Source organism: Corvus kubaryi, unplaced genomic scaffold (genome assembly GCF_017639235.1).
Source record: "Corvus kubaryi isolate FWS band 111438036 unplaced genomic scaffold, C.kubaryi_AGA036_p1.0 37249, whole genome shotgun sequence".
NCBI lineage: Eukaryota > Metazoa > Chordata > Aves > Passeriformes > Corvidae > Corvus > Corvus kubaryi.
The window spans coordinates 3,559,222-3,571,918 of record NW_024581072.1 but is presented as its reverse complement, the minus strand read 5'-3'; the positions used below and the strand labels follow the sequence as shown (position 1 = coordinate 3,571,918).

Sequence of the window (12,697 nt, the reverse complement as noted above, 5' to 3'; positions counted from 1 at the left end):
TGTCTATGGATATTTGTACATGACATTTACAGCTTTCCTGCCCTATTCCTGCTTTTTCATAGCATCATCGAAAGATTTCGCTTGTAAGGGATATTTAAAGATCCTGTGGCCCAAGACCCCTGCAATCAGCAGGGACATCTTCAACTCTACCAGGTAGCTCAGAGACCTGTCCAACTTGGCCTTGAAAGTTTCTGGGAATGGGGCATCCACCACCTCCGTGGGAAACCTGTGCCATTGTTTCACCACCCTCATCATGAAATATTTGTTCCCTATATCTAGTCTAAATCTCATAGAGTCATAGAATCATGGAATGGTTTGAGTTTGAAGGGATCTCAAAGATCATCTGGTTCCAACCCCCTTGCCATGGGCCTGGACACATTTCAGGAGACCAGATTGCTCAGAGTTCCACCCAGCCTGACCTTGATTGCTGCCAGGGATGGGGCATCCACAGATTCTCTGAGCACCACCCTCACAGAGAAGAATTTTTTCTTAATCCCAAATCCACCTTCTTTTTGTTTAAAATCATTGCTACAGGCTGTACTAAAATGTTTGTCCACATCTTTCTTACAAACTCCTTTTAAGTACTGGGTGGCACTGTAAGTCTTCTTAGAGGTTTTTCTTCTCCAGGCTGAACAGCCCAAACTCTCTCATCCTGTCCTCCTAGAAGTGCTCCTCTGATCATTTTTGTGGCTCTTCTCCAGACCCACTAGGTGGATCTGCTTAGGTCCATGTTTTCTTGTACTGTCTTTCTGCCTCCACTACCTCAAGACACGCTGCTCTGTGCAGGTCTGAAGCTGCGAGGGTGATCATGACAGGATCCCATGAAGTGCTTTCTAGTCAGCAAGCAAGGCTGAAGATAATGAGATCTCAGCACTCTAATATTGTACTGTGGGATGCTGCTCGTAAGAAGTCATCCAGCATGGAACAGAATGAATGTTCCATGAGATGGAGGGGGAGAGTTCTCAGTAAGAGCAGGTAGTTTGAATTGGCAGTTCTTAAAAATGCTACTGGTCTTCAAACTAGACTGATTTTCCAGCACTGGTTATTTTGTCCAGCCTATGCTTTCAAGCCCCCTTTCATTTTCTCTGCATTTCAATTCAGAAATAGAGTGGATTGAAGTTAGTCACAAGCCCTCAAGAAACACCTTGAAAACAGATTTCAACCTAGCTTTTTCACATTGCCACCGATAAGTTAATAAGGATCCAATAAGGATTGCTGCCAGACACTGGATTCACATATTTTAGTCTTCCTCTTTTTCCTCTGTTCATTTGCCTTCCTGGTGCTTTCTATGTCCTATCTGGCTACTTCCATCTGATTCCAAACACTCCATCCACACTGCTCTTTTCCTGCCTGCACTTGTTCTCACCACTTCTCTCCTGCCATGTCTCTCCCTCCAAAGACCAGCACTGCTCAGGGATAAGATGCAGATTGCTTCTCCTAGTATCAGTCTGCTACATGCAGACCCCAGCCTTGAAAACAAGAGTAGCTGGATGTCTGTGTCATCCCTTGAGAAGGCCTACTCCACATGCTTAAGCATTTTCAGGAGCTGGATCTTTGATACCCTTGAATGAATGCACCATTCTCTTTGCACAATCAACAGCACTTAAGGCAATTACACTCAGAAAATAATACTCAATATGCATATGCCTACATAAAAGCAGCATGGCATTGACATTTCAAATGCAGAATTAAACTGATTTGGTCTTTATTTTCTAAGAGTACTTCATAGATCTTAAGCAATACAGCATCAGGCAAGTAAGAGATTTCAGTGATGGCAACTGGAAATGATTTGCACATTAGGGGTCTCTTGGTATGAGCAAAATTTCCCTGATTTCAGTGAGAATGAGCAAGGCTCAATTTAAAAGCCCATTCCAGGGAAAGAGTATGTTTAGAGGGGTTTTGGGGGGGCATGTCACATGTAAGCATGTAAGATAATCTAATTGGTCTGATGAAAAGAATCCAGCAATTTGATTTCAGCATCTAACAGCAGGTGAAACCCTTCCAGGGAAGTTACACTTGCTCTGTATTCAGCTAAGACATTTTCAAACCATCACATACCAAAATACAGACTAATTATAGTCTTTGCATAAAAGAGGAAAACTGCCCAATCTCTGTGCTTTTGTTTCATCTAATCTACGTTCATTGCACTCCTCATGCAAATGAGCACATTTGTTACAAATGGAGTAAAATTACTTTGCTAATCAACTAGTATTTTATCATCTGAGTTTCAGGCTTTAAATATCTTGTTTGTGTATACCTGTCTGCTAGCTGTGGTACAGCACATGGTATACTTTTGGTATCATGACACTCACTCTGCAAAATTCACCCTAGGGCAAGCAAGCAGGCTCCACACAAGTTTTCCACAAAATGCAAAGGAAAGTCAGACATTTATCTGTCTATCTCTGCTGATCTGTGAGCTAAGAGAGTGTTGCATGTCCCTTCAGGTAGCAGACAGCCCCCAGCCATGTCCCTACAGCATTCAGTGAAGAGGAAAAAGCTTTCATTCCCAACTCACAGTCCAAGTCTCAGGCAGGCTACGTGACACTCCTGGCTCCCTTTCTGCTGAAATGGGAATCCAGTGCAGACAGTGTCACATACCCTGACAGATGCAGCAGCGTGAAGGAAAGAGGGAAGGGGTGACTCATTTCTATCCTGCACTTGTACTCAGGAATCAAAACAGGCAGCAGCTGTCCAGACTCCATCACAAGGATGCTAAGGCAGAGTTGCAGGTGTTGACCATGGCTGTAGATGAGAGCCTTCATCAAAAGCCCGGTAAAATTCTGATACTGAGGCATGTTTGTCAGATGACAGTCTCTTTAGAGTGAGTAAGGAGGAACTAGTAGGAGCTTCTTCACTTTGCATTTAAATAAGGTTGCTCCAGGACCAGGAGAATGAGCAAAGCCAGGTTTCAACACCTGTTCTTTGCCCAAAGCCCATGTGCATGGACTGGTCAAGCTGCTGTTATGTGGAATGGACACCAGCCAAGTCTTGACTGCCCAGTCCTTACAGAATCACAGAATTTTTAAGGTTGGAAGGGACCTCAGAAGATCATCCAGTCCAGCCCTGCTGCCAAAGCAGGGTCACCCTGAGCAGGTGACACAGGAACATGTCCAGGTGGGGTTTGAATGTCCCCAGAGAGGGAGAATCCACGACCTCCCTGGGCAGCCTCTTCCAGTGCTCTGCCACCCTCAATGGAAAGAAGTTCTTCCTCATGTTGAGGTGGAATTTCTTGTGTTTTGGTTATGGCCATTAATCCTTGCTCTGTTGCTGGCACCACTGAGAAGGGTCTGGCACCATCCTCTTGGCATCCGCCTTGGAGATATTTGTATTGATGAGATCCCCTCTCAGTCTTCTCTTCTCTGGACTAAACAGGCCCAGCTCCTGCTCTCTCTCTCTCTCTCTCTCTCTCTCCTCTCCTAAGAGACATGCTCCAGACTCCAAACCATCTTAGTGACTCTCCACTGGACCTTCTCCAGTAGCTCCTTGTCTTTCTTGTGCTGAGGAGCCCAGACCTGGACACAGCACTCCAGATGTGGCCTCACTACAGCTGAGTATGGGGGACAATCACCTCCCTTGACCTGCTGGCCACACTCTTCCCGATGCCCCCCAGGATCCCACTGGCCCTCCTGGCTGCGAGGGCACTGCTGGCTCATGGACAGCATGTTGTCCACCAGGACCCCCAGGTCCTTCTCCGCAGCGCTGCTTTCCAGCAGGTCAGTCCCCAGCCTGTGCTGGTGCCTGGGGTTGTTCTCCCCAGGTGCAGGACCCTAAACTTGCCCCTGCTGGACTCCATTAGGTTTCCCTCTGCCCAATTCTCCAGCCTATCAAGGTCCCTCTGAGTGGCAGCAAAGCCTTCAGGTGTGTCAGCCACTCCCCCCAGTTTTGTATCAGCTGCAAACTGGCTTAGGGTTCTTTCTACCCCTTCACCCCAGTTGTTGATAAACAAGCTGAGTAAGACTGGACCCAGTATTGATCCCTGGGGAATGCCACCACTCCAGGCCTCCAACCGGCTCCCACTCTGCTGATCACAACCCTCTGAGCTCTGCCATTCAGCCAGTTCTTGATCCAGCTCACTGTCTGTTCAGCTAACCCACATTTCCTGAGCTTACCTGCAAGGATGTTATGAGAGACAGTGACAAAAGCATTGCTGAAGTCAAGGTAGCAGAGGCCTGCCCTGGGGACTTTATAATTGAAATATTGTGGATGTTTAGCCAAGAGATATGGGAACTCAAAATATCCTGCGACCTCTGTTTTGCTCCAGGTTTGATTCAAACAGGTCAGCAGTACCAAAAAGGTCACACACATTTTGTTTCCTTCTGTTCCCTTTTCTCTCCACTACCAAAACTCTCTGAGTAGGATGTTGAAATGAAAGTCTATTGGAAGTCAGCTGTTGTGAATTTATATGTAGTTCCAGTCAGGGAACTGTCTTGATTATTGTGGTTGGGTTTCTCTAGTTGAGTTTTGGTTTGTTTTGGTTTTGGGTTTTTTGCTTAGTTGGTTTTTCTTTTCTTTTTAATTCTGGAGTTTTCATAAAAGGGATTCATTTTGGCTCACTCTGAGATGCTACATGTGTTGAAAGGGTAGATGGGATTGACAGCAAAGCCCACCCTACAAAAACTACCCCACAACAGAAAAATTAATCTCAGTTGCTCCCAATAACTATGATTCTGTTTTGTCCTTGCACATCCCTTACCACAGCTATACTTTCCCTTAAGTGTTCTTCACATCCCATCAGGATATCATCTCAGTCTCAGAGCCTTGGGAAGGAGCCCCAGTGCCCTCACAGGGGTTCCCCAGGCTGCCCTCTGTGCACCCAGGCCTGCCAGGCATCAAGCTTCTAATCACACACAGCTGAGAGTGGCTCTCCACATATTAATCTTTCACACACTTCACACATCAGACTGTGCTTTGCAAACCAAAGCCGTGCCCCATGCTGCTGTTCACCAAAGGATTTATCACATGCAGGAATCTCAGTGCAAGTGCCAACACTAAGTGTTGTGCTGTGCTGTGGTCCCTGAGGCAGTGCCACCCGTTTCCCTCCCATGGTGGATCTCCACAGGGTTGCCCTGAACGCTTGTGGCAAAGCAGGAGGGAAGCCAGTACTTATGTGCTGTGGCACACTGTTGGGCAGCATTAAACAGGCAACGCTGGAGACTTTCTGCCTACACAGAGCAGAAAGGAGGTGTTCACATTCCCAGAAGCATGTCTTTGTCAGAGCTGTGGACAACAAAACCCCCGTCATAACTGTATCTCCAGCTGTGGAAATCCTCTCTATCCTCTGTCTTTTCTCAGGAGCTGCCTTGTGTTCCAGTTGTGAAAGGGAAGGACTAAGGATTTTAGTCCACTGACAAGGCCCCTCCAACATGGCTTTTGTGGAGGAACTAGGCCTTCAGTGCCACTGCCAAAAGTCCTGAGCAATGATGTGCAGGGTGAGTTCATGTGCAGCCAAGATCTAAGAAGCTGTTCACCCACTCCTAAGCCGTTTGCTGCTCTGGGCTGTTGACTCCACTCATGTTAGTCTATTAAGGATTTATTCAAAACAAAAAGTCACCCACAATACAAACAAATATTGCCTCAAAATTTCCTTTCTGTTCCCACATCTTACATTTCTCATCAGTCAAGCACCTCTGGGAGTCTACAGCCAACATGCTAGGACCGAGGCAGAACTGGAACCAGTGGATCCGTTTGTCCCTTTTCCTTTTAACTCCCACTTTTTATTTTCTCCAGAGAATAACATGTTGATTTCTACAGCCCAAGGTATGATTCAGCAGCATGTTTTCTTTAATGTGATCTTGTGCCCAGCCACTGAAAGATCTATGGACTAACCCTGCTCAACAACTGCTGTGCACCAATGGTGACAAACCAACTCGTACCAAACCAGCAAGCCTGAACAACTGCAGGCACTACACTGCTTTCCAGTGCTGTCCCTGTGACTCAATGACCCCATACAAACAGCCCTTGCAGGTCAGCAAAAGCTTAAGACCAAGAAGGGCTATCATGTGAAGTCCTTCAGCCTCCAAAGACAGCAGCTTTCAGGAGTTTTTTTCTATTAAGAAAAGCTGAGCTCAAGTCTTCCTGTCTTGACAGATATAACCAGCTCTCAGAATAACAGGTGCAGGGTCTTCTGAGTGTTTGGAGCCTCATGTCTTCCTGCTGGTGAGCAATACACCAACATGCAGTACTGGGAGCACATTTGCTGTGTAAGTGCAGCTGGGTCAGGCTCTCCATCACCAGTGGTCTTTGCAACAGACATCACCAAATACAACACATTGCAGTAGTAAAATCAGAGATCTAAAAGACGCATAGGGGATTAAATTTTTGCTATGTATAGTTCTTCTTGAGACTAAGTCTGATGCTTAAGGCCCATCTCTAGTGGCTAGCATCCTTAATTCTTCAGATGATAATGATGTCATGCAAAAACAGTGGTGCTTTGAGCAACAGATGGAACATCCCACCGAGTTACACCTTAACTTAGTACCACCTTAACCTAGTACCACACTGAAAATGTGTCCTCAGTACCCTGCAAAGGAGGGGAGGACAATGGTATTACACTGAGTGGGAGAGACAGATGCTGAAGGAACAGGGCTATTTCTCATGGCAACCCAAGCTTTTCATCAAATGTTGAGAGACAGATAACAGGTCCTTTGGGATGACCCTCTGTCCCCCATCAGGCAAAACAAATGGAATTAATGTCCACAGGCCTATTTCTCAATCTGAAAACAAAGAAACAACTTCAGAAAGTTAGTCACCTATGTGTGTCCTACCAAACATACCCAGCATGGACCTGCAGAAATCACAGCCAGGCCATAACTATCACTTCAGACCTGATAGGCAAGCTGAACATTTTGGGGAACCATCTGAATCATAACAGAGGAAATGGCAGAATAGGACACCTTTTGTCATCAAGTCTGGGAATCCTCAAGCTATGGAGGCACTGAAGGGCAGGTGACATTGCAACTAACGTGTAAATGCATGGCTACAGTAAATAAAACCAAAATTAAAAACAGTTTTCAGCTGTGATGTTTATCTCTTTTAAAAAAATGACACAGACATTTTCTTTTTTTGTTGGTTTATTTTTTAAATTTTTTTTTTATTATGAAATCAATTACAAAGCTTTTTTACTTCAAGAAATAACCTGTGAAATGGTCAGTAACAAATTGCAGAGACAACTTCAAACACAACAAAACCACAGAATCCTTGCCGAACGCTGGCTGGAAGAGATCTTTGGAGCACACACAGTACAACTTCCAGCCCACAGCAGGGGCAATTAAATGAGGTTGCTCCAATGTTGGAAGATCTCCCAGGGTGGAGGCCTGGGCCCCATCCCCACAGTAAACACTCAGGTAAGAAAAAAATCTGACCTGGAAACGTATTGTACTGCAGCTTGCGCCTGTTGCCTTTGAGGCTCTCCCCATGCCCTTCTGAGAAGAATTCACCTCCATTATCCCCATGCCTCCCCTCCTTGGAGCTGACTGCAGCCAACAGGTCTCTGATGCTTCCTCATCCCCAGGCTGAAACAAGGCACAAATCATTGTCAACTTAGGTGACAACAGACTGTTCATGATTGCACAAAGGTCAGAAGGGCAAGGACTTGCTGAGGATCTCTGCTAACCTAATTGCTCAATCAGCAAATTATAGTAATTTATTTAGATGACAATATAAATAACCACTTACTAAGCAACTGGACAATTACCCCTGGTGTGAAGTGCACCAAGATTAGTCAAAAAAAGAAACACCTCCCCCTAAATATCTTGCAGACTCAAGGAATTTACTTCCTGAAGGAGCATAGGACTCATGGGATGCACAGGGAAAAGCACTTCAGGATTCAGTAAAACTTATGGCACGTGTTTAAGGGGATTGATGGAACATGCAAGTCATTACATAATACTTAGGGAAGAGACAAAAGGACAGGAAAAGGAAAGACCAAGATGGCTCAGAAAGGAATAAACATGGGAAAGCAGAGGAAAAAGTGGAGAAAAAGTGCTGGCTCCATATAAACAGGCCTCTAGTGTGTGTGTTTCTCTGTGTGAGTCCTTCACTTCATCACTGCTGAGTGCCTCATCCTCTCATTAAATCCTACTTTTTTGTGAGTGCATCCTCTGCTCTTGGTAGGTGTGTGTGAACAGCAGTGACCTTCAAACTGGACTCATTTGTAAGAGAAGAGGTCTGGATACCAGCAACAGAAGCTGGAAACCTCTGGGGTACCCTTGTCTGGGTGACAGCAGTAGGGCAGGCCACCAGGATCTGGGCCAGGTACTGAATAAACACACGGGGGGATGTTTTGTCCTTGAACAATGATGAGCAGGGCAACAGGATCAGGCTGTCAGGGCTGCTCAGCAGCCCATGGGCACCATCCTGCACCATCACCAGCCAGGGGCATGTGCCTAGGCTGTACTGCAGGTTGTCAGCAGCCCACTTCTCCAGTGCTCCCTCCACAGGGTGGTCCCCCCCTCCAGCATATACACCACTCCTCCTATTTTTCATTTCCAGATTTGCTCTGGTCTCTCCCCTCATCCACCTTAAGAATGATCCCAAAGGGCTTTGTCGTAGTATCACATCACTTCTTCTCAGCCAACTAAGACTCAGACCACTGAAGTCAGAGCCCAGAGATCCAGCCCACCTTCAAGCCCACTCATCTATTAGCTCAGCGTGTTGTGGCCAAGTACACCCTGCTGAAGGCCTTGCTGAAGTTGTCCAACATGCAGTGCTCTTCCCTTCTCCCCAGAGTCTGTCATCTCTTAAGTGAAGAGATCAGGTACCAACAGGCCAGGCACAAGTTGTCCTGCAATCTCCCTCAGTCATTTTCCCTCCACCTAGTTCTTGACTAAGTCTCCCTATATATTATCTGCCTGTGGACTGAAGAGAGGCTGTTTCCCAGACTTTCCTTACTTCTGCTGGATGGTGCAATGCCAGGCTCACAAGCACCTCCTGATTACAGTCTTTCATAGTCAGGAGAGTGGGAGGCCTATAATGACACCAGCCAGCTTCTTCTCCTGCCCCACTGATCAGTGGGATCACAGCTTCTTTCCCCTCCTTCTGCTGGTGAAGCAGCCAGGGAAACCTTGATTTTTCAGAGGAAGCCCTTCATGGTAACTTGCAACGATGGCCCCTCCTCCTGCAACTATGCAGTTGTGGAGCTAAATCTTGTTTCGTTTGCAAATGCCTTATGTGAGGGATTCCAGAAACTGCGCTGACCCTTAGAGAGAAAACCACGGAGGAACAGTGGCCTACTACACATGCCCTGCCTGCTGGAAAGGCTGGGGTTCACGCTGTGGATTTTCTGCTCACTTATGTAGAGGCAAGGAAAACAGAGGCTTTTCTTCCTAGAGAGCAGAAATACAGGTATCTAGTATCTGAAATACAAATAGATTTAATAATTTTTTCTTAAACATGAATTCATTTACAAGAATGAAGCTCAAGTTTCACCACTGCGAATCTGTGGGACCATACTGGACATAGTTACAAGCTTTGAGCTGTGCTGACTGATGGTGATCTAGCGAAATCTAGCAGAGCAGGCTGTAAACCACAGTAACTGGATGAACCTGTCTCTGACCCACCGTGAAGGTGCTGAGCAGAAATATTTAACATGGCAAAACTTTATCCAAAGAGAGAAAACATCCCTGCTCAGAAGGTATTTAAGGACGAGTTTGTGCCCGTGCGCATGGCACTACCGAGGAAGCTGCAGCCCAGGCTGATCCCACACTGGAGCAGGGACTACAGATGACTTGGACAGAAGAAACTGGTATGCTCAGAATGGCAAAAAACATCCCCAGTACCATTCCTGCTTCCCACGTCACTTGTCTCCTTGTCTGAGGGTTTGAAACATGCTAAACATGACAAGAAGTGAGGTGGAACAACTAACTAGTGAGATAAGAATTTGTGTTCAGCATTTGCTTTCTCTGTACATTCAGATCAAATGCCAAAATTTTATGTAGATTTAAAATAAAATTATTGTAACATAATCCCCCAGTTAAAGCCTGTTTGCCTGCAGCAAGAACTAATTCATTTCTTCACTGCTTCAGCTTTGCAATGCTACAGCCCATAAGCTCATGAAGCTAAAATACTATTTCATTGCCTACACCCAAGGGGAAAGGGTGAAAAAGAATAAAAATGTCGATTCTGAAGTTGAAAGCACCATGTTTCTTTCACACATCATGCAAACTCATGAGTCTCCTTGAGACAGACATGCAGTCTCTTCTTCTTCCTTCCTTTCCTGGTCTTGAAGACCTAAATAACAGGTTTCCCAAGCCATTTATTTTATCCTGGATCCAATCTGGACATCTTTCAACTTCAGAAGAGAAGGGAGACACTGATTATTTAACTAAGTAATCTGAAAAAATGCAATTTTAATACACACACAGTAGTTTAGATTCCACTATTGGATAAAAGAGATATACTAGAAGAAAGAAAACAAAAAAAACCCAAAAACCAAACCAAAACAAAAAAACACCAAACCACACACAAAAAAAAACCAAACCAGAAGGAAGGAATAAAGGATCTTGTGAATGTCATCCCACATTCATTTAGGATACTCTATACCACAAGCAACTTCTGCTCTATTCCTTCCACCTCTTTATTAGCACCCTTTCTCTCTGACTCAAATATCTTATAAACATACTCTGTATGAATTATAGGGAGGACTGCTTACAAATTAACCATGTAAGTAAACAGAGAATATGTTGATAATGCCAACACAGCTGCTAGCCAGCAGGTAACCAAAAAAATACTGAGAACTGTGAAAATGGTAGATGCACATTCACAAACACAAACTGCTTTAAATAACCATAGTTGGCAGTAAAAAGTGATTTATTAAAAGTATTTAATTTTCAATCCTCCAGCAGGTCACAGTAAATGACATTAAGATCCAGTAATCTCTCCTTCAGGTAAAGAGCAATATGTTGCCAGTGTATTGAAAATTTTGGTTGTTTTATAGCTGAAAAAATATTTCATTATTAGTAATCAAGATGGAGTATTATTAATGTATAAAAACTAAAGGACTACATTTTGAGATTTCCATTGTCTGAAACATGAAACAAAAAGTGCACCAGTAAATTTAACAACTGTTCTGTCAGCTATATAGGTCTTGAAAGCTTTATTTTTTCATATTTATAACAAAATTTAAAAATTCTCTGTATGCTTCTCTTCTGATATACCTTGAACACATTTAGACTAACTCATATTAGCTCCTAACATGGACAAAACTATCAGGCAAAAAAACCCCACATGAATACTGATAGTATAGTCATTAACATGTATCTTCTTGACAGAAGCAAGGAAAACAACATTGTTAGAACTTAATTACAGCATTCAAGTGAGATGGCTAGACAGGTCACTAGGGGGATGGTGATGCAAACTGCAAACACACCTTTTGCACCTTTTATTCTGCTGGTAACTTAGTCCATTAAACTGTTTTCCTCTTCACTGCTCACAACCCTCTACCCATGTGTGGAAAACATGATCAAATGTTCAACGTGGCTGCCACCGACCTGATTTATCATTTATACATTGATAAGAAGAAACAACATTTTAGCAGTGAATGGACTTCATAGAAGATTCATTACTCTGTTAGACAATAAGTGTTTCTTATTCAGTGTCTGAAGTGCAGATCGAAATCCATTACACAAAATGACTGCACTCGTCTTACAAAGAAAATGCTGCTTTTAAATAGAAATGCTTGCTGCCTATGCAAAACAAACAAAATCTTTTACCTGGGACGTGTGTACAATAATAATTTAATAATAATTTCAATGCATCCATTAGAAAGAAAACAAACACAAAAACCCCCTGAGGCTAACAGATTCAGGATCTTGCGAACAGCACTGAGAAATCCTGTACATTTTTAGGATTCTGTAGTCTAAGAAGGTAAAAAAAATGTATGCACAAAAGATTTTTTCTGTGCCCATGAGGGACTGGTCTGTATTTATATTAAGATGTATATTTTTAAATTCAAAACATGTAATATCACCATTCTGTTATTTGGAGAGTGCTATAATGCCAGCTGCAGAACAAAAGGTATCAATGAAAAAACAGTTTATTTCAATTCAACACTTTAGCAAACTCAGTTTTAACACAGGACAGACCTTTCAAATCCTGATCTTGACTAAAATAAACAACCCTTTTAACAATTTACTCTTCAAAATCTGCACAACAATTTAAAGCTGGTATTTTCCTTCTTCCATTCCAGTGGCACACTGGACATTGCAATGCAGAACCACATACCACACACTTATTGTCAGTCTTGCACTCTGTAGGAGTGGTTCTGATCCATTGCTGTGAAGAACAGGCAGACAGCAGCTGTGATGAACACATGCACTCCCTCATACAGCAGCTTTGGCGAGAAGACGCTCCATATGAACAGGTGGTAGCGCAGACCTGTTACCAAAACAACGTAGATGGCAACTGGAATTGAACGCATTAGGGCGTAGCAGAAACAGCCATGACCCACTGCTGCAGGATTCCTGGTAACAAAAACAGAGGAGTTCATTCTCAGGCAAACTCAGAAAAGACATTGGAGTTCCCCCACTCTTTAGCATTATTTCACAACACAAGGAGTATTCAGAGATCTCCACTTTGTGTTAGAAAACTGAATGTTAATGCAACAATGAACTAAGTAAGTTTGTTCTTGTCACCTCTATATATCCTAGAATGTGTATGTCGGTGTAAGCATAGCAACTGTCATTGCAATAAAGGTGCCCCC

At 43.9% G+C, this 12,697-nt stretch overlaps 1 protein-coding gene across 4 annotated transcripts in view; it reads right to left on the bottom strand.

Moving 5' to 3' along the window:
* Window positions 1-10,788: 10,788 nt before the first annotated feature.
* The window catches only part of PIGG (phosphatidylinositol glycan anchor biosynthesis class G), an 85,723-nt gene continuing 83,814 nt past the window's right edge, over window positions 10,789-12,697 (bottom strand). For 2 of the 4 annotated variants that reach the window (XM_042023485.1, XM_042023490.1), the window contains one exon: window positions 10,789-12,458. In XM_042023485.1, the coding sequence (XP_041879419.1) occupies window positions 12,233-12,458 (226 nt within the window). In that variant the 3' untranslated portion in view covers window positions 10,789-12,232. The remainder of the gene's footprint in view (window positions 12,459-12,697) is intronic. The other 2 variants (XM_042023487.1, XM_042023486.1) reach the window with 2 other exon arrangements.